This window comes from Raphanus sativus, chromosome 9 (genome assembly GCF_000801105.2).
Source record: "Raphanus sativus cultivar WK10039 chromosome 9, ASM80110v3, whole genome shotgun sequence".
In the NCBI taxonomy this organism is placed as follows: domain Eukaryota; kingdom Viridiplantae; phylum Streptophyta; class Magnoliopsida; order Brassicales; family Brassicaceae; genus Raphanus; species Raphanus sativus.
In genome coordinates, this window is record NC_079519.1 from 26292503 (window position 1) to 26314376 (window position 21874).

At 37.0% G+C, this 21874-nt stretch overlaps 2 protein-coding genes and 2 long non-coding RNA genes across 5 annotated transcripts; 1 reads left to right on the forward strand and 3 right to left on the reverse strand.

The window, feature by feature from the left end:
* Window positions 1-1840: 1840 nt before the first annotated feature.
* Window positions 1841-4738, reverse strand: LOC108825551 (uncharacterized). 2 transcript variants are annotated; one of them, XM_056995119.1, is made up of 8 exons: window positions 4327-4738; window positions 4165-4221; window positions 3945-4079; window positions 3755-3856; window positions 3551-3631; window positions 3361-3469; window positions 3234-3291; window positions 1841-3155 (listed from the first exon to the last, which is right to left on the reverse strand). In XM_056995119.1, the coding sequence occupies exons 1-8, from the start codon at window positions 4415-4417 to the stop codon at window positions 2208-2210; spliced, it is 1581 nt and encodes a 526-aa protein (XP_056851099.1). In that variant the 5' UTR covers window positions 4418-4738; the 3' UTR covers window positions 1841-2207. The 2 variants fall into 2 exon arrangements, with proteins under 2 accessions (XP_056851099.1, XP_018454365.1); XM_018598863.2 differs by having other exon boundaries at window positions 3755-3859.
* A 130-nt stretch (window positions 4739-4868) lies between these two features.
* LOC108825556 (zinc finger CCCH domain-containing protein 21) lies at window positions 4869-7537 on the reverse strand. Its single transcript, XM_018598870.2, has 8 exons — window positions 7074-7537; window positions 6789-6873; window positions 6529-6669; window positions 6335-6426; window positions 5726-5914; window positions 5511-5641; window positions 5327-5429; window positions 4869-5240 (listed from the first exon to the last, which is right to left on the reverse strand). Exons 1-8 carry the CDS (start codon window positions 7242-7244, stop codon window positions 5061-5063), a joined length of 1092 nt encoding a protein of 363 aa, XP_018454372.1. The 5' UTR covers window positions 7245-7537; the 3' UTR covers window positions 4869-5060.
* A 5862-nt stretch (window positions 7538-13399) lies between these two features.
* LOC108825558 (uncharacterized) lies at window positions 13400-14477 on the forward strand. The gene is made up of 3 exons (XR_001945265.2): window positions 13400-13718; window positions 14024-14088; window positions 14233-14477. It is a non-coding gene; the product is annotated as an uncharacterized LOC108825558 (long non-coding RNA).
* A 4784-nt stretch (window positions 14478-19261) lies between these two features.
* Window positions 19262-20491, reverse strand: LOC108825559 (uncharacterized). The gene is made up of 2 exons (XR_001945266.2): window positions 20285-20491; window positions 19262-19902 (listed from the first exon to the last, which is right to left on the reverse strand). It is a non-coding gene; the product is annotated as an uncharacterized LOC108825559 (long non-coding RNA).
* Between the last annotated feature and the right edge of the window lie 1383 nt (window positions 20492-21874).

A 21874-nucleotide genomic window follows, 5' to 3' on the forward strand; every position in this document is an offset into this window, starting at 1 on the left:
ATTAACTATAAGATTAGTTTTGGGATTATGAGAAATACTAGTGTTACTCCCGTGCCTATGTACGGCTCAAATGATTATGATTTAAATTATTTCATGATAAAACTGTAATTTTAAAGTTATCAATCAAAATAAAATTTAATTATATATTCTATAAATATGGATAGCAATTGCCCATAAAGTGAGGCATTTTAAACAAAAAGGTAAAATAATATTTTTTGGTAAAATAATGTTTCTTATATTTTTTTGTAACTGAAATATTTCTTATATTGTTTTAGGATCGATAGATGTTTGCAAGTAATTTAAATTTGGAGATTGAGATATATACCAACACATAAAAATATAGTTAAAGTACTATATTCATTATGTTTTTCTTTGTATTTGTATTTGTCTTGTAAATAAATATTCTATACGATATAAATTTCTATTTATAATAAAAAACAAAATTATGATAGATTTTTTTTTGACTTAAAAATTATGATAGATTATGACAATATTCTTTTTGAAAACGTACTTAAAAGTTTTTGATATTTTGAGACATGATATAAAGAGAGAGTTTCAATAGAAAATAATTATGAAAAGAATATAATTTTTTTGAACTGATTTTAAAAATAATATTATTTTTAAATGCTTCAATAATCACATTTGTGATTTTTTTTCATCATTAGTTCAAACTCGATTGACTACCTTTTTTCTTCTTGTTTCATTCTGATTTTGTTTCTTATCAGCCACAAACAGAAACTTGAGCTTTGAAGGGAAAAATATGTGCAACAAATGCAAATACTAATTGTAAAGTATATCTTAAATAAACTGGGATTATATTTGAAAACTGATTTCCCGTCGTTGTTTGAAAGTATTTCTGCAAACTCACAGGTGGATTTCTGATTTTTATTTACAGCAAATATAGATACTATTTTAAAAGTTATTGCATTTTTTCATCTGTAGCAAATAGATAACAGAATTTTCCTAAAAATATGCTACAAAATAGATATGAAAATTACTTTATAAATAAAAGAAGTAGAGAAATACATTGTTATACCTTCATTGCTGATAAATTGATGGAGTTTAAGGAATCTGGGAATATAAACAAAAGTTAGAGAAGTTCTTTACTACAGTGAACATAAAAGAGTTTCATAGTCACGATTTTGAAAATCTGAAGATATTGAGAAAAAAAGGCAGGTTATAAAGAAAAGTAAAAAACGGTTAGATTTGAACGTGGAATACTTTTTTGAGAAAAAATATGAATTGAATTAATCGGAGTTGCAGAAAAAATAGGAGACAGAAAGTGATTATCGATTGATTTTAATATTTTTATTTTTATTTTTTTTAAACTTTTCCACTTGTCAGGTTTATATTGGTAAGGCGATTTGCGATTTAGTATATAGAAGATTATACTACTGAGACAACTTTATATTGGTTTTATACAAGGGGACGACAACTTTGTTTTTTTCGTTCTTATTTGGTAATTTTCCCAAATATAATCAGTAGACCAAGTGGTCACTTGCCACGGTTTGACTCTCGTTTTCTGCTCTCATAACCAAACCATCAACTTTTCAACCGGTTCTTAAGAATTTCGGTTCCATTGCATTAGCTAAAAACAAAATTTTAAATCACTCTTATGTCCTCTGGTCTGGTCAACCTGACCATATGTTTGGTTATCTCGGTTTCTTGTTGTTTGTCATGGACATGGATATAGAAGTTAAGAAACTATAGCTATTTTTACTGTACTTTCAATTTCTAAATATACATTCTTCTCTTACGTTAAAGATACAGTACGTTGTGACAGAACTATAAACAGTAAAGATGGTATGGTATAACAGTTTTTTAGCTGACCCTTTACCCATACATAAAACATTCACAATTACAAAATTTATTGGGGAGATTGATGCTAAATGAATGACCCTCAAATTGAATGAGAAAGAAGGATGAGTGAGAAAGAAGCAATCATCTTACCATCCATCTCAACCATATATCAGTACCTTATGTCTGATCGAGTTATATATCGACATTTCCTTCAATTAAATTCATTAGTAGTGCGGTTAGGACAAGATCTAAAATCATCGATTCTTATGTCGTCTGACCTTTAATGTCTTATCTAAAAGAATGCAAGAAACAACGCATGACACCAAATTATCAGAACAGTGCGAGTAAGAAGAGCTATATTGACCTGGTGGCAACCAAACTCGTTTCAAGTAGTTCTTCAGTAAAGCTCATATCCACCACCGATCACTTCGTGTTGGACTTGACGTTTCCAACAAATCTGAATTGCTAATGCTTGAAAACGGAAAGGATACAATTTCACGTAAAGTGACTTTAAAAGGGGAATGATCCAATGGAGAGTTGGGAGGACTATGATAATATTTGAAGTCTCTGGTTAAACAATCTGGCGAGCTCGTCCCGTGATGAAATGTTTGGAGATTTCGGTTTGCTGCAACTACATCATCTTCATCAATCATATGCCTCTCGAATTCATGCTCAAAATGGCTGGTTTGGTTTGTTGCTGGCAGGAGGAAACTGCCTGAAGTGTAATGAGAGGACAGAGGCAAAGGGTACAGCTCCCTTGTAACAACATCATGGGATGAAGAATGGTCAGACCTCCATGGATCATCAGCCAAAGATGATGATGATGCATTTGGACACGTGATGAGTTCTGTGTGATGATTACTTGGTTGCAAATAATCAGTCTTTCTGGTGCTTGCGTTCTCAGTGTTCCACTCTAGAAGTAATGCAGAAGAAGGCTCCCTGTGATCATAGGGTAAGGCCTCTGAGCTGTATCCAATTTGATCTCCATGATAACCCAGTGAAAGAGGCTTGTAGTTTCCGAATTGGAGGCTAGAGTCCAGAGTCTCTTCAACAGGAAAAGACAGGGACGCCTTCTGTGTCAACCGTGGAGGTCTATAAACCGACGATATCTTAGGATATGAGATGGAAAAGCTAAAGTCTTGGGGATCTCTCCGGATGAAACTGCTGTGAACATGCTGATTCGTTGCAAACTGCAGACTCTGTGCGCTGCTATTTTCCAGCCATCCACACCAAGGTATCGATCTGTTCTTCTCCATTTGGTCAGCTTCTGTATAGCTTTCATGGGACCTCTTGAGAAACTTTGAACCAGGAGAATCAAGAACTCTATCTGTCCTCTCCTTGGGAAACCTAGAAGGCTGAGAGAGGCAACCAAAAAGTGCATCAAGAACAACCGAAATTAAACGTTGCAGTCCAGATACTCTATTTAAGCTTACATGTCTCTCATCGGTTCCAGGGAAGAGCCGAGTTAGGAGAAGAGAAACTAAACCGCCCCTGAGAGAATGACTTCCTTCTGAGAACAAGCATTAAGATAGAAGTTAAACAAAAAGCTCTATAGTGTACCCGTTTGAGGTGACGTTAGGGATTTCAGGAAACCAAGTATGTTTGACCCACTGGTTCAATCTCTTCCTCTTCACAGAGAAAAAGTCTTCTTCCTTGTCATCAATGCTTCCTGAAAATCCATCCAGACTACAGAATCATCATGTTGATTTGATCAATCTTAACAATAAAGATAATATCCAGAGTACTATACCTCCACATCTCAGGTTGTTGTTATCCTCTAGAACGTTGTCCTTATCTCTATTGAACCCTGAAGAACATTTCTTCCCAGTATCTTTCTCATAAGAAAAACAGAAATAATTAGATTCAAGTCAAGTATAAGAATGAAATGGAAACAAAAAATGATCCTCACAGGCAAGAGGTCTATCAACATAAAAAAAAAAAAAAATAACAAAACCTTTATCATTCTTTCGAGTAAAGTTGAGAAGTGAGGGATTATGAATGGGAGTGGAGAAGCTAGTATTGGGTATATCTTTAGCTTGGCGGTCCGTTACTGCATCTACTGAAAATCAATCAATCCAGGGGAAAAGCGTAAGCAGGAGACACAAGAAGAGATGATAAAAGCCCAAAACCGTAGTGGATTTAACCTCTGGATTCAAAATATTTTGGATTTTGTTTCACTTTGATTGAACAATTAGAGCCAGGAGAAGAAGCTTGGGAGGAGCGACCAAAACTAGACTTTAACTTGTTGAAGAAGGCAAACTCCGAGGTCTTGGCATCAACTGCTTTTGCAGAAGAAGAAGAAGAAGAGAATCTGAGAATAAAACAGAGAAGCTGAGAGTGAGACGAACTCACACACAAACTCACATGGTCCGCTTTGATGATCAACATCGACGAATGTCACATTCCTCTTTCGTTTCATATCTAAATCAGAAAAAAACAGCAACGGAGAGAGAGAGAGAGAGAGAGAGAGAGATCATCAATACAAAGATAGTAAAAAAAGCCAAAATTGAGGGATTGATGAGACACCTCGAGAGGTCGAAGGATCAGGATTCGTGAAGATCTCATCGGTCTTCTTCTTCTTCTTTAGTGTTTCCGCTCGCTGATTCCCTCTTCTCATCACGGATTCATTAATCGAGAGAGAGACTGTTCAGCTATCATCAATTGATGCAGGACGGAGAAGAGAGAGATTTCACGCTTCCGATAGACGGAGGAGAGATGCCATGACGTTTTATAACGGTCTTCTTCAGCGCGCGAGGTAACAAGCTCTTCTTTTAGCTCAATCTGATCTCGGTGCTATGGCTTCTCTAGTGGGGCTAATGTGTAAATCTGCGATAAGTTTTTGGCGTTATTTAGAGAATTGTAAGAGCTACGGGGCTAATGTGAAAATTATATGAATTTAACGTCCCAGAATAGTATAAATTAATAGTTATGGGGCTAATTTGTTGAAATCTTGATGTTGTGGGGGAGGACTAATTTGTCGATGTTCTTGCTGTATAACATCTCTCTTACACACAATAAAAGTTATCTATGACGATGATATTTTACTTGAAAACATTAAGAACAAAAAGAAAATAACACCAGTCCTTGATGAGACATTACGATCTTAAGACACAGTAATCGATTTATTCAAACACCTTTTAGTGTCTGCGAAATCCAAGTCATCAAAAAAGTACACAAGAGCGAGCAAAACATGTGCTTTTTCCTCTCCTCCACCTCTCTCTGTCACACATATTTTCACCTCAAATATGATATGATGATCCTTAATCGTTTGGCTCACGAATCTGGATCGATGCTTTCGACAAGCTTGCTTCCAGTTCATCAAGCTCATCCATGTCCAAATCATCATCATCATCATCATCTTCGTCCTCTTCTTTCGAACTCTGTTCAGCATCACCACTGCTCCTGCTTGTCCCAGGGGCCTCTGTTTCTTTGTCCTTTGCCTGAGAAAGCAAAAAAAAAAAAAACTCAAGATTCCATTAAACATGGACTTGGTTGTTTTAAGAGGAAGAGGAAGAGAGTTCTTCACCTTCTGTTCAGTCTCTTCCTCTTCCTTTTCCCTCTGGTACTCTTCAAAAGCCTCAGCATCATCCACAAACAAGCTTGCATTCGACAGAAACAGCTCCCGACCACTGAGATCCAACAAACACAATGAATCAATCAGCTTCTTACGAGGAAACAAAATGAAGAACGGTTGGATTTATTATTATTACCTCATACGGTCGTTCTTGGCTCTCTCGGCTTGAGAAGCAGCCAAACCTGCGTCTCTCTCAGCTATTTTCTTCCTCTTCCATTCCATAAATAGCGCCGGTGTCATTTGTGTTGCCGTTTTCAGTTTCGCACGCTGTAACAATACAAATCAAAACTTAAGAGACCTAGACAGCTATGAGCAGAGATTGGGAGAAGCTGGAAGTAAGAGTATTAAAACCTCGTTCTCGATTTCTTCTTCAACTGGCATCTTTTGTGACTCTTCTTCCAAGAGAGCCTTCATCTGAGACTTGAGGATATATCCAGGAGGAAGAGCGTGTCTGTAATGACACTCTTTCCCACCATTGGGGCAAGCCCAGAACCACCCATACTGTTTCTTTTCCACCGCGTCCAGAAAATACTTGCAAACCTATATTTTTATGTACATCGGTAAACAAATATTAAACATCTTAAGGGAAGCTCAAATCTCTCATGAAATAAGCTCATCGAACTCTGCGAGACATTTCTGAACATGTTGAATGAGCACACAAGGTCATGTCAGATATCGAATTAGCCAAGTACATTGTTAATAGACAATACAATGAGGAACAAATGCATAGACGCATGAGTTCTTGACTGTTATGATCCAAGCAGAAAGCAAAATAAACAAGTAAACAGGACCGGAACTTGTGCATCACTTCACTTAATCAATGAGTAGCCATCTCATCTAAAATCTATATATTCATACACAAACCAATTCTGAATTTTGCATACTGCATTAACAAGAGAAAATCTACGGACCCAAACACCATGTCCTAAGTAACAAGTTTGAGATACATAAGAGGCTTACAATATCAGTTGGTTTGTTCTGGTTATATTCATTTTTCTTTGATTCCACAACCTTCTCAAGGGTCTCCTGATCCCACTCCTCCATATCTCCATCTTCAAACAATATACAAAAGCAACATAAGATCATTGTTTAAGGAGGGTAAAGAAGGAATGTAAATATAAGGCACTTTGTTGTTACACTTGTGTGTTTTTTACCTTCATCACGCTTGTCGCTGTAAATGTCAATCTTCTCACCTTTCCTTTGAATGTTCAGATCATGAGAGAACTTACACTTAAATCCCTTTTGACACTGCCCTGCCTTGAAAAACTCACACAGGATGGACTTCGGATCCACACCTGCCAAAAACCACCAAAACCACATTCTATAAATACATTGAAACAGAACAGGAGAAACATCATCAAAAACAGCACAGACAAAGAGCATTTTGTTAACGAATAATTAAAAAAAAAATTACCAACAGGAACTTTGGGCTGACTAATGGCAACCTTAAACAACTCATTCAACTCTTGTTCTCTCGCTTTCTCTTCCTCTTTCTTTTTCTGTCCTCACACCAAATCAAAACAAGCAAAAAAAAAAAACATATTCTTTCGGTAAGAATCTAATCGAAGAAAGAATTAATTACAAACTATCACTATATAAATAAATAAAATATCTACTCTATCACGAAAACTAACTCCTAATCATTCAAGAAACTCAAAACCCCATTTCAGCAGAATATAAAACAGGAAGGATATGTAACCTTGGCTGCAACTTTAGAGGCATCGGGTTTAGGCTGAACAGATTGCTTGAGACTCTGAACATACTTCTGAACATTCTTGCTCTTGTTTTTGTTTTTCAGACCGAAAGTTTTGTCTTCAACTTGCTTCTGCTTTTTCGCCAAATCGGCCTTCGGTTGTTGCTTTGGTGGCATCTTCTTCAACACACAAAGACAGACTAACCTTAATGTATCTAATGGAATGACCTCTCGAGAGAGAACGTTCTAAAGCTAATGTATCAAAATTAGGGTTTTTTAAGGTTCCGAGTAAAAGAACAAAAATCAAAGACTGAGACTAAAGACCGCAGAATCTGAATCGAACCAAAACGGCGGAGATTCAGAAATTTCCCAGATAAGCAGCCCTAATCACTAATTACCGATCGAGATAGGAGGAGACAAGAGAGAGATCAGACAAAAGAGACACAACACTCGCCTGATGTGTCTACTCCACACACACTGACGATATGTGGGCCTTTTAAAGGCCTGTCTATATTCTACTACGCCTACCTATGTAAAGGCTCGCTTATTAAGGCCCATTAAGCTTATAACCTCTAACGGTCTTCAAGGTCGTTCATCGTGTATATCTAATACAATAAAGTTGGGAAATCTGCATCCTTAAGCTATCCACGACATATTTGTGAAGGAGGGCAAATGGTGACACCTGTCGCAACCACACTGGTCGAAACGCTGAGTCATCCGTGTATTTCACGCATTCCTTTTTGTTGGGCGCGTCGCTTTCTCGCCACGCCTGGCCATTCTGAATTCGACCTCACTCCTGCCATTTATTTGTTTTGGGCTTTCTCCTCTTGATTTCAAAATGAATCCACTTTAAAATCCAAACGATATAGCAACTGTAAACAGTCTACGTGGCATTAGGTTTTTGATATGTTTGAACTTGTATTCTCTCCTATCAACACTCGAATAACAGAATAATACGATCTCCGATTGTATCAAAGGAACAAATACAACGAATCACTCACAAGTACTGAGTTTGATCTACGCTCTCATGGCGAACGTAGACGAAGGTCTCATATGACTCTTCTCAACAAATCTCAGCATAAAACCATAAAAGAAATGCACAAAGTCTATTTATTCGAAAGCATAAAATATCTTCTCACAAAGCCTCTGTGTCACTTCGCGGCTTTGCTCACCTCCTCTTGTTCCAAACCTTCTGCTTCCACCAGCATCTTTCCTTGCTCTGTTTCTAACTCAAACTTCCCGCGCTTCTTCCTCCTCCTAAAGAACACCCTTTGGAGCGTATCATTACCCCCCCCCCAACGAGACGAAGCTTGTCCTCAAGCGGAAAAGACGGAAACTAGCGTGCAAACTCCCAGCCCAGAATCCACGAAGCTTCATGCGCCGGTAAACTCTCCCACTGAACCAAGATCTCCAAATATCCATCCGCCGTGTAACGTGTAGCCAAGATCATCGCAGGAACCAAGATGAACTCTCCCTGATCAGAGAACGTAGTAGGTAACGGAGTCACCTGATCAGTCGACCCCACCACTGGTTTAAGTTGAGACACATGGAACACGTCATGAATACGAGAACCCTCTGGAAGACGTAGGCGGTACGCAACCTTCCCAATCCGCTCTACTACTTCAAACGGTCCGTAAAACTTAGCTGCAAGCTTCTGGCAAGAGCGACGTATCACTGAGTGTTGGCGATAAGGACGCAGCTTCAAAAACACCTTATCACCTACTGCAAAAGACAGCTCGCGACGATGTTTATCAGCTGAACGCTTCATAGCCTCCTGCGCCTTCAATAAGAACACCTTCAGCTGATCCAACTTACGATCACGAGCAATCAACATAGACTCCAAATCAAAGTTAGTAGTGGACCCACTCTCATAGCGAACCAACGTAGGAGGCTCGCGTCCATACACCACCTTGAAAGGAGTAGACTGAATCGACGTATGGAAACAAGTATTGTACCAGTACTCCGCCCAACTCAGATACTTGTACCACGTCTTAGGATGAGTAGAAGCAAAGCACCTGAGATAAGATTCCAAGCAGCGATTGATGACCTCTGTTTGGCCATCAGTTTGAGGATGGAAGGCAGTGCTAAACTTCAAATGAGTGCCCGAGAGACGAAAACACTCCTTCCAAAATGTGCTCAAGAAAACCTTATCTCGATCTGACACGATAGAAGCCGGAAACCCATGGAGTTTAACGACCTCTGAGATGAACTTTGCAGCAACATCAACCGCTGAGTAAGGGTGACGCAGGCCAAAGAAATGGCTGTATTTGCTAAGACGGTCCACGACCACAAAGATCACGTTGTAACCTCCAGAAGCAGGCAAGCCATCAATAAAGTCCATGCTAATGTCTTGCCACACTTGAGTAGGTATGGGAAGGGGTTGTAGAAGGCCTGAAGGAGATAAAGTCGACGTCTTGTGTGTTTGACAAATCACACAGCGCGACACATACTCTTGGACCATCACACGAATCCCTTTCCAATGAAACGATTGCTGAATGCGTTTGAGAGTCTTCAGCACGCCCGAATGACCCCCAGTCAAACCATCGTGATACTCATGGAGAATCAGCGGAATGAACTGCGATGTATGAGGAATCATCAATCGTTTCTTATACCAAAGCTTGCCATCAATGACAGAGTAACCTTTCTTCACAGGTTCTCCGGCTAGTACTTGTTGCTTAAGAGCCTGTATGCTACCAGAAGACTCAATCTCTTCATAGATATCTTGTAACTGAAGCACACGAGGAACAATTAAGGCAAACAAGGACGAGCTAGTCTCCTCAACAGAACCCTGCATCTGTCGAGAAAGACCATCAGCAGCTTTATTCTCAATGCATGGCTTGTTTACGATGTCAAATTGAAAACCCAACAGCCGTACAAGCCAACGTTGATACTCCAAGGACACTTCTCGTTGCTCGAGCAAGAACTTCAAACTCTTTTGATCGGTGTGAACTGTGAAGCGGCGCCCAACGAGGTAGTGTTTCCACTTGAGAATAGCTAAAACAATAGCCATGAGCTCACGCTCATAAACCGGTTTCAGTTGTTCCCTTGGAGTCAGACTTCGACTAAAGTAGGCAATCGGCCGATTCTTCTGCATGAGCACAGCGCCCAAACCCACACCAGACGCATCAGTTTCGACCACAAATGTCTCTGTGAAGTCAGGCAAAGCCAACACCGGAGCAGTGACCATAGCTTGTTTCAGAAGATCAAACGCTGTCTGCGCTACCTGAGACCAACCAAAAGCATCTTTGCGCATAAGATCAGTGAGAGGCCTCGCCAAAACACCATAACTGAGGACAAAACGCCTGTAGTATCCAGTCAAGCCCAAGAAACCCCGCAAATCCTTGACATGACGCGGTATTGGCCATTTCATCATAGCTTCAGTTTTGGAACTATCAGTTGCAACACCCTTAGCTGAGATGATATGACCAAGATACTCCACTTGAGGTTGAGAGAAAACGCACTTCTTACGATTAGCAAACAACACCTGCTCTGCCAACACTGCCAGCACTAACCGAAGATGCTCCACATGCTCTTCCTCAGTAGCACTATACACCAAGATGTCGTCGAAGAAAACCAAGACAAACTTCCGCAAGAAGGGGCGAAATATCTCGTTCATCAGCCCTTGAAAAGTCGCAGGAGCATTGGTGAGACCGAAAGGCATCACCAAAAACTCATAGTGACCCTCATGTGTGCGGAAGGCTGTCTTCTCCACATCACACTCCCTCATACGAATCTGGTGGTAACCTGAGCGTAAATCAAGTTTAGAAAAAACCGCAGCACCATGCAACTCATCCAACAACTGATCAATCATAGGAATTGGGTACTTATCTGGAATGGTAACACGGTTTAGAGCTCGGTAATCAACACAGAAGCGGTGAGTAGAGTCCTTCTTTCGTACCAAGAGAACTGGACTTGAGAATGGACTACAGCTTGGTCTAATGATCCCACTCTTCAACATGTCAGCAACCATTGTAGCCATAGCTTCCTTACTGGCGTGAGGATAACGATATGGTCGCACTGAGATCGAAGTTACTCCCGGTGTCAAGTGTATAGCATGTTCACGCCCTCGCACCGGTGGTAACTCCGTTGGAACCGCAAACACGCCGTCAAACTCCGTTAGTAACGTACTCACCTTCTCAGGCAACACCTCATCTACTACAGCAGCTTCACCCAACTCCAACACCTCTGCAAAATCCGGAACAAACATCGATCTGAGAGCGACTGAACCGAAATGTAGAGAAGGATCCCCTCGTAAGTGAACTGTCTCAGAACCCAACTTAAAAGCCATCTCCTGAGTCTCCCAATTGACCAAGCAAGGGCCCAATGTACGCAGCCAGGACACACCCAATATCACATCAGCACCACCAAGTTCCAATGCCACAAAATCCCCCGTGAATTGAGCGCCCTGCAACTTAAAAGTAACCCCTTTACAAACGCCCACAGACTCCACCGTCACACCCGTACCCAACAACACCTGAAACCTTTTGTCAGTAAACAGTGGGAGTTTGGCCTGAGTCACGACATGAGGAGCCACAAAGTTGTGGGTAGCTCCACTGTCGATCATCACGACAAACTCATGCGCACCAAACACACCTCGAACCTTCGTTGTAGTTGGCGTTTCAATGCCCAAAAAAGCATTCAACGACAACTCAGCTTGACTGTGATCAACTCCCGCAGACTGAAACTCCCCCTCATCAAGGACTTCCACCTCAAAACCATTGATCACCGTCATCAACCGTAGCTCCTTCTTGGGACACAAGTGAGGTTTAACATAGGGACCTTTACACTTGAAACAAATGCCGTCACGACGCATCTGATCCAATTCAGCATCCGTATGCACCAGGCGAGGACGAAAGGTACTGTTAGATGACGACCCCGCCTTATCATTAGCACTCACTGTCTTCCCCGAGTTGGCAGCCCACGTTCTACCTGTAGGTTGAGAACCACGAGAATAAGGTGTTACAGCACTCACTGATTTGCAAAAAGCACTACCCTCCATTCCAATCACCGCGGTAATGTGCTCAGTCAAACCCTTAGGTTCCTTCATCTTGATCACTTCCTGCATCTCAGGTTTCAAACCATTATAGAACACATCCTCCAAATTACGCTCACTCACTCCTGTCACAATAGAGCGCAACTCTTCAAACTCGTTCACAAAATCCATCACTGATCCCGATTTTTTAAGAGCAAACAAACGTTTCCCTGGTTCATCCTCCAACTTCTGACGAAAACGAGCCACCAAACGCCTCTTGAACTGCATCCAATCTGAGAATGGATCATGTTCCATTTCAGCATTAAACCAATTCAACACTGGCCCCTCCAAACTCATCGAAATGAACTGCAACCTCTCTCGCCCATGAAAATTTCCCAAGCGAAAGTATCGCTCCACTCTAGCCAACCATTCAAACGGATTAGCCCCAGAATAAACTGGCATCTCTACCTTCTTCAACAAGCTCTCACGAGTCTCAAACACCGCCGGAGGTAGTTGATAACCCGGTGGAGGACCGCCATGACCAGAGAGAGAACCACCGTTACCACCATGACCAGGACGTGTAGAAGACGCTAGCTCCGGAGGAGGCGATCGTGGATCCTCGATCTGTTTCCCTTGGGCTTTCGTCGATTGTTGAGCGAGTAAAAGCTGAGTCAAACGATCAAATCGCGAATCCAAGGAATCGAAACGAGTATCGTAAGAGCATAACCGTTCCTCCACCGATCGGAAGTGTTCCTCCGCCACTTGCATCTTCATCTGCAAACGTTCGCACTCCGAGTGGAGAAACGAGATCTCGTAACTCGTCGCCATCTTCGAATCTGCGCAATCACCAGAAATCTCACCGCAACCATCAATATTCGCCATAACTAGTTCGATCGATCACAAACGCACCAATTTGATAAGTTTGAACTTATATTCTCTCCTATCAACACTCGAATAACAGAATAATACGATCTCCGATTGTATCAAAGGAACAAATACAACGAATCACTCACAAGTACTGAGTTTGATCTACGCTCTCATGGCGAACGTAGACGAAGGTCTCATATGACTCTTCTCAACAAATCTCAGCATAAAACCATAAAAGAAATGCACAAAGTCTATTTATTCGAAAGCATAAAATATATTCTCGCAAAGCCTCTGTGTCACTTCGCGGCTTTGCTCACCTCCTCTTGTTCCAAACCTTCTGCTTCCACCAGCATCTCTCCTTGCTCTGTTTCTAACTCAAACTTCCCGCGCTTCTTCCTCCTCCTAAAGAACACCCTTTGGAGCGTATCAGTTTTCTCTTCCCTTCTTCCTCTTCCGGTAGAGACCTCACCGACGATATTCCAGAGAAAGTAGACGCCTTTCATATCTGTAACGTCTCACCAATCATTTAATTCGTTCTTTATTTTGAGTTTACCCTTAATTAATCCACTCCGCTCACTTAAAGATTTCTATCTACCTCTTCGTTTCCACTGTAACCGCTTGGAGCTCCAGCTATTAATATCGGACCTTCCTAGCATGCACAGTCCAAATCAAACGATATCCAGAAACATACAATTTCCCAGCAGCAACAGATTCCGGTGGCAAATTCATACACTCTCCTTGCCGATTTGAGAGCCGGCCGATGGTGAGAGACAAAGAATATCAAAACTGATTCCTTTGTTAGCATATCATATGTAAGTTTTTCCATCTCCTATTAATCAGCGATTAGTTTATACTGATTCTGATTCTGCAGAAATATTCTGGTCCTCCAATTGGCGCAGACAATTGTAGTATGCTTTATGCGTATAGTCTGAAACTAAGAAACTGCGACGATGCTTCTTCGGTTAATGGGATTTTATGATACTGATTCACTTATTAGATGGAGCTAGAGATTTACAACAAAATTATTGGATCCATAGCTTTTGGCTTTTTCTGCCCCGTTCAACTACCTAAGTTATTTATGCATACAAGTGCTCTGATGGATTGAGATTTATTACAGGAAAAATGAGGAATTTAATTACATGACACGGCATACAAATAAGGCATTATTGAAGTGGGGACAATGTGAGTAATGTGTGCTTCTCATATGCTTGACTTTAAGTAGTAAAATTTTGTGGATCTCTTGAAGACTGATTATTTATGCAACCATGTGCTTTTGAATTCTCAGAGTTCATTTTATCGCAAGAACTAAAGTGAGTTTATGTGCAGCATTGCAAGCTACACGATGAAGCGAAAAGCAAGCCCTTTGAATAGGAGATGCGCATGATATGTGAGGAGTCAAATGGGAGGACGAATGGTGGTTAAAGAAATGATGTGCTAAAGTTCCCGTAAACCTTAAAATTGATATTATAGCCAAGATATCTCACTTTCTTCTATTATTATTATATGAGGCTGCTATTGTTATCGTATTGTCTGATTGTTGTTTGAAATCAGTTGTGTACAATGTTTAGTTAGTCTAGACTGCATTGATTTTGTCCAAATTATACTGATTCTCATTATGATTTTGTCGTATGTTTTTTTTAATATATTTATTCTGGGCTTGCTATTACGCGAAAGGGAAATGGTTCTCGACAGTCATGATCCATTGTATTCGTTATTTCATTGCAAACAATGGATTGCTTCACTGTGTGTGTGCAGGTTGATGCAACATACTTACTTGGCTATAATATAGCAACCTCGAGATTGCTCTATGGAATAATTTGAGGTTTCCAAGTTCTTGAGATGTTAAAACCCATTATGTATTACAATCCATGTAGCAATATTAGCAGCCAAGTGGTCTCTTCAAGTCCTTAGTAACAATGCATGGCTCTTAGCTCGCAAATGCCCTCAAGATGTAGAAAAAGACTAGCCTTTTTTTATGGGAAGAGAACAGTTCGAGTCTGTGATGTGTACGATCATGGAAGGCAAAGAGAGGGTCGATGACTTTCGATCGTGCCTCTCTGCACGTGTCGCTCCACATTAATTTTGTTTTGTATGGTTTGCATCATGTGAAATGGGCCATGTGTTGTGTCTGAATATCTATTGAGCTCTTAGGTTCTTTTGCTTAAAGATCCAGATGTTAATAGGGTTTCTGCTATTTTGATATTGGAAATACCAAGCAGAAAACAAACGTACCCTTTCAGATCCCACAACTACCGAGCGATTGCTTTGTAACGGCTGCATATTGCTTTGTAACATTAGTAAAGACAATCTCTGTCAAGCACAGAATCCAACAGCGGCGTACACTCTTCTTGGGGATTTGAAACCTGACTTTAGATCTTGGTAATTTTGACTATGTTCTTTTACTATTTCCCGTTTGTTGGATTCGGAATCACCAATATCAATAACACATGAAAGTGACACCTAACATAAAGATAAAATAATAATAAAAGTGCGATTGGATCCCATATTTAAAAGTTCTGGCTCCAATAAACCACCGTAATGATCGAGAGAAGAGATGAACTCATAAGAGAACTAAAAGGCTTATAGAGCTTCTTAGTTAAAGAAGGCTAACTTTTATGATGGTGATGGTACAGTTGGTTTGGTTCTTGGTTGTTCCAATGAGAGACTCAAAGAATGGCATGATGTTTTTGATATACACAATTTAGCTATGTAATCTCTAAAAATTCTTCAATCCAAAATATAATAAAAATATATGTTTTATGCATGGATAATATCTAAATCATAAAATAAGAAAACATGATGTTCAACAACAAAAAAGCAGAATATATAAACAAAACTCAAATAATAATAAAAAAACTTCATTACATACATCTAAATTCAGATTAGTCTAAAAAATAAAATTCCAAATGTCAGTTCTTCTATACACTAAACACATGGTACTTGAGAATATAAGTATGTTCCCTAAATAGAACATCAACTTTACTTTATGTCTAAATTCCAACTAAATTAATTTCGTTATATATGATTATCGATTTTTATTCTAATTTTACAAAATAAATTAGTCACAGCCACTTATGCTACTCTACTTTGAACTAAACAATTTCAAAAATAAAGTAACACACTATGATTGCTAACCACTATCGATTGGATCAGAAAAATATCATGTTTGTTCAACAGATTTTCATTTTGACATTTTAGAACATATTTTTAACTAAGACCATAAAATAAATTTTAAATTCATGTAAAAATAAAATATACGAACCCGGCGCGTAGCGCCGGAATACCACTAGTATTAAATAAAAGAAAATCGTTAACCAAAAAAAAAAATCATGTTTTAAACTAGGGCTAGGCGTTTGGGTACCCATTCGGGTTTTGGTTTAGTCCATTCGGGTTTTCGGGGTCAAAGATTTCAGCCTCATTCGGATATTTTTAAATTTCGGTTCGGGTTCGGTTTGGATCTTTACGGGTTCGGGTTCGGATAACCCATTTAAAATGTTTTTAAATTTTCAAAATTCATTATATACTTTAAATTTTCAAAATCTATAAGAAAGATAATATATTACATATAAATTTTCATAACATATATGTCAAAATACCTTAATTTAACATATAAATTGGTTTTCTTTGAATATTTGGATAAAGAATCAATAGATATTTAACTATTTTGGTGTTTTCAGTATACTTTAGCTATTTTAAACATTTACTTTTGACTATTTGCATATATTTTCCGAGTATTTTGGAAAACTTAAAGGTATCTTATATATTTTTAATATTTTTAATATACATTATATATAAAAATAATGTATATATTTAAGTATATAAATTTATTTCGGATACATTCGGGTACCCAAAATATTTCGGTTCGGATCGGGTTCGGTTTTGGTTCTTTAAATACCGAAATTTTGAACCCGTTCGGATATTTAATCAATTTCGGTTCGGGTTCGATGCTACTTTTTCGGATCGGGTTCGGTTTGGTTTTTCGGGTTCGGATTTTTTGCCCAGCCCTATTTTAAACCATGAAACTGTAAAAAGGGAGCATTTTAAACCTCAATGTTCAAAAACTCACATTTTAAACAATCAAATCAATTGTATTAACACATTAAATCTTGAAACTAACTTACTTCTTTATCAAGTAAAAATGTGAAAAATCATCCGTGTATTAAAAGATATAAAATGTCAGTTTTTTTAATGGTGACAAAAAAAAAAGAAATGTCAGTTTTTTAATTAATAAATAAGAAACCAGTTAAAATAATAATAAAAATTAATTTAATTTAAAATAGAAATAAATGCAAAAAAAAATGAAAACTTAAATTTTTTTTTAAAATCAAAACAATGAGTAAAATTCTAAATTTATTAATAAATTAGAAATTAATTTAAAAATCAAATATGATGAATACAAAATATTGTTAAATTAAAAATAAAAATAAGTTTAAAAATTAAAAAAAAAGTTAATAAATTCAAAACTTATTTCAAAATTCAAAATAATTCGAAAACTTATTTCAAAATTCAAAATAATTCGAAAAATAAAATAAAAAGTAAATAAATCCCTAAATTTAACATATGCAAGTGAAAGTTTTCAAAATACTTTTCATATATGACGATTTTCCAATGTATTAGAGCATCTCCATCCCCACTCCATAATTTACTCCATTTATAGAGTAAATGGAATGAGAAATGGAGTAGTGAACAAAAATAAAGGCATTACTCTATAAATGGAGTAATGCCTTTATTTTTTGTTCATTACTCCATTTTCCACTCCATTTACTCTATAAATTGAGTAAATTATGGAATGGGGATGAAGATGCTCTTAACAGTAATTATTTCTGATATATGGCCCTTGATATTGATGGATTTTGACATATCATCTTTCAAACTTTATCACCGTCAAAGATGATATATCAGAAATCACCACCAACAATATGTTGAGAAACTACCAATACATCAGAAAACTGAGCATTATGAAATCCCCACCAAAGTACTACCTTATTACATTTTCATGGTTTTCATTGGCATTGTTGAATTTAATTACTTTTTTGATTTTTCGATTTATTAATAAATTTTAGTTTAATTTATTAATTTATCTATTTTTACTTTTGAATTTATTTATTTTTATTCTTAAAAAATTATTTTAATTTATTAACAAAATTTAGAATTTTATTCTTTTTTTCTATTTTTGCATTTATTTCTGCTTTTTAAATTAAATTTGATTTTTATTAGTTTTAACTATTTTTCTTATTTATTAATTAAACAAAAAATACTGACACCTCGTACTTTTACTTGATAAAGAAAAGTTAGTTTCAAAATATAATGGGAAAAAAACTAGTTTAACCCTTATTTGTCAATTAATTACTAGTTTAATTCTAATTTTATTTTAATTACTAGTTTATTTTTATACCTAATTTACTCTTGTTTCCTTTGTTAACAAAAAAATAATTACGAAAATACCATTTCTGAATTTTCGAAATATTTACGATTTTACCACCCACAAACTTATTTAGTTCAGGTTTTATGTAGTCACAAACTTAAATATATTTTTCTTTAGCCACAAATTTATTTTAAAATTTATAGACTTAATAAGGTTTCTACAGATTTGTTACAACAAATTTGTCACATTTAACCACAAATTTATATAATTTTGACAGACTTAATTTATTTGGCCACCAATTTACTTAATTTCAACAGACTTACGTAGGTTTGATAGATTTATTTTTTCTGTAGCCATAGATTTATTTGTTTTTGACAGATTTATTTTTGATTTAACAGATTTATTATTCTTTAGTCACAAATTTACTTAATTTTGACAGACTTAATTAAGATTGATAGATTTATTTATTTTTGACCACAAATTTATTAGAATTTGACAGATTTAGTTAGAATTTGATAGATTTATTATTTGTCCACAGATTTGTTACATGTTGATAGATTTGTCTAAACTTCAGCTACAGATTTATTTATGATTTGGCCATAGACTTTTTAAAATCCTGTAACCGAATTGGTTTATTGCAGCCCATATTAAACCATCTAATTCTGAAATTATTTCATATACCAATAATTTAAATTGATTTAAACCAAACCGTTCCAAACCAACCATAATTTGAATTAAAAGCATTTAAACCAAATTTATTCAATTAAACCAAACCAACTTAATTTAAACCAAACAAGCAAAAAGCCCTAATCTACAGAATCATACACGTGAAACCTTGTGCTGTATAACGTCAATGGCGTTTTCAGACTGATCTATTTTCTTCCTTTTCTCTCATGGCACAAATAAAAATTGTTTGTGGTCAATGGATATTTGGTAAAAACAAATGGTTATTTGGTGTTGATAAAGGAACGATGAGTAAAGCTATAGCTGTAGACGACAAAACTAGTTATGATGATTTTGTTCATATGGTGATCAAAGAGTACAAGGTTAATGAGCAGATTTACGACGTGGAATTGAGCTACATGTTTCCAAAGAAATTTTGTTGACGTTACCCCACAACACCACCTGTGGATATTAAAAATCAGAGGCAATTCACTGGATTTTTGGAACAGCTCAAGATGGAAGCAATGCAACTTTGTCTTGAACTTAAGGAACGAGTTTTAGAAGAAGACGAGGATGCAAGTGATGATGAAGACGAAGGCTCTATATTTGATTATTGTGATGATTTAGATGGCGCATCTTCAGGTGACGAAGACTTTGCATTGAATGGGATTCATGCATTGTCACCCCTATTATCACAGCTCATACTTGTTGAACGCTTATTCTACTTCCATAATGCCAAGAGATGTTGATTCACCAGTTCCAGAAAAAATAACAACAAAGATTTGCTTGCCTCTGCTTATACAAGCACAACCTGGAAGACCTAAAAAGTCAAGGATGAAGTCGGCTTTAGAGAAAGCCACTGAGAAAAAACGACCCAGAAAACAACATTTATGTTCAACATGCCATCAGTCTGGACATAACTGTAGTAGTCGTGGGTAATTGCGCTTACTGCTAGAAGAATCCATAACCTGAAAAAAAAAAAACATTGGCATGAAACCAAAACTAAACAATTAATGGTAAGCAAATAATGTATCTAAGGACAGCTGCACTCAAACTAACGAAGCAACAAATCTTTAAAATATGATGAACCAACGAAACAAGTAAATGATTTAACTAAAATGTAAAAACAGAGGAACCAAAAAGAGAGCAACACAAGCACTCAATCACAAAATAGAGGAACAAAAAAAAATCAATACCTTAACAGATGAACCAACTAAAAACTCAATAAATCATGCAAGGAATCAAATAAAAACAGGGTGAACTAAGGGGCAAAACAATGAAGTAACTAAAACAGAATTTAAATATCGGTTGCTAAGATTACAAAGATCAGTAGGGTGCATAGGGTCAAACCAGAAATCTGTTTCGATTTTTGGTTGAGAAGACGAACACAGATCACAGATACAGCGACGGTGGTTTGCCTCGCCGGAGACTTCGACACCGGAGATGTGAAAAAGTTAATTGAACGTTGTCGGAGGATATAGTTTTTCTTCAGGAAAAGGGAATTGTGGAACCTTAATTTTATAAAAGTTCTGGGAACTTCTTTTCTAATTCTACGACACCAACAAAGAAGAAGAAAGATAATTTATGTTTTTATTAATTAATGGAATAAATTGTCAATGGCAGTATTGTAATATTGAATACTTAACAAGGTTTTTCTGTCTTTGTATACATAAACTAAAGTGCAATGATAAGGAGGAGTTACTCTAGTAATTAACTAAGAAAGTAGAGTTAGTCTAGGTAATTTTCTCAAATATAATAGGTTAATATAATTGATTTAAGAGATTATTGGCTCATTAGGCGTAAATGGAACAAAAATTAGGAATCTACCCGAAACCAAAAAGAAACCCCAGCCACTGTAGCCATTTGTCTCCCTTTTTCCTGTTTTACCCCTAGACCCATGACACATAAGCTATAAATGATATTTTTTTACTGTAATACTAGGTTTCTATTCAAATATAGGTCTGCAGCTATTGCTTCCTATCCCCTCGTTTCTCCTTCTTAGCTTTTCAAAAACTAATTTATTATCTATTTTAATTTATATATGTTGACAATTATTTTCAGATAATCATCTTTTGCATCTGTTGCTTTTACTCGTTTGTCATACCTATGATATTAGCTTCTAATATCAATGGTTAGATGTGACAATTATGTGTTATCATTCAACTAAAGGGTTAGGTAAATATATTGGATTCAATGGTAACTCCAGATTTATGATAAATTAGATTCGATCCTTTTGTATAAATACATGTTAGTATCTAATATATTTGGTTAGATGTAATAACTATGAATTATCATGTAAAAATTATGAGGAAATACATCTCTTTCCTTTTTCTCTTTAGCTTTTTTTTTTAGATGTTAGCATCTAATATATATATTAGATGTAACAACTATGGGTTATCATGCAATATTTTGATGGAAATAAATTGCGGTTTAGTATCATGCATACATATATGTTCGATGCTAATGACATTTGTTAATGTTACAATATTTGTTAGAGGGTAACATTGAACATTCACATCAAATGTTCATGGCACACATCTCTTTCCTTTTTCTCTTTTGCTTTTTTTTTTCTTTATGTAACTTCTTATTCTTCATTCTTGCAAGATCATTGACGGTAAGACAACCAACAAACATCGCCTTCTTGAAGACATGACCATCACATATAAGGCGAACCATATTGTTAACACGTTGGTCCTCACTATCATCATCCCAACCTAGATCAGCTTCACTTTAGGGTGTGTCACTTACATCATCTTCTACTGCTTGTGAGTCGTTGTACCCAGACTCCGATTCGCTATCTGATTCAATCACACCACCAGGTCTGCCTGAGCCTCTACAAATACAGCAATTAAGATAATCCAACAGAGTTTCTTAAAAAGTAAGATAATTATTACTAGCAACAGTCTAGATTTGCAGTTATTATTCGTGATAACGTTCACT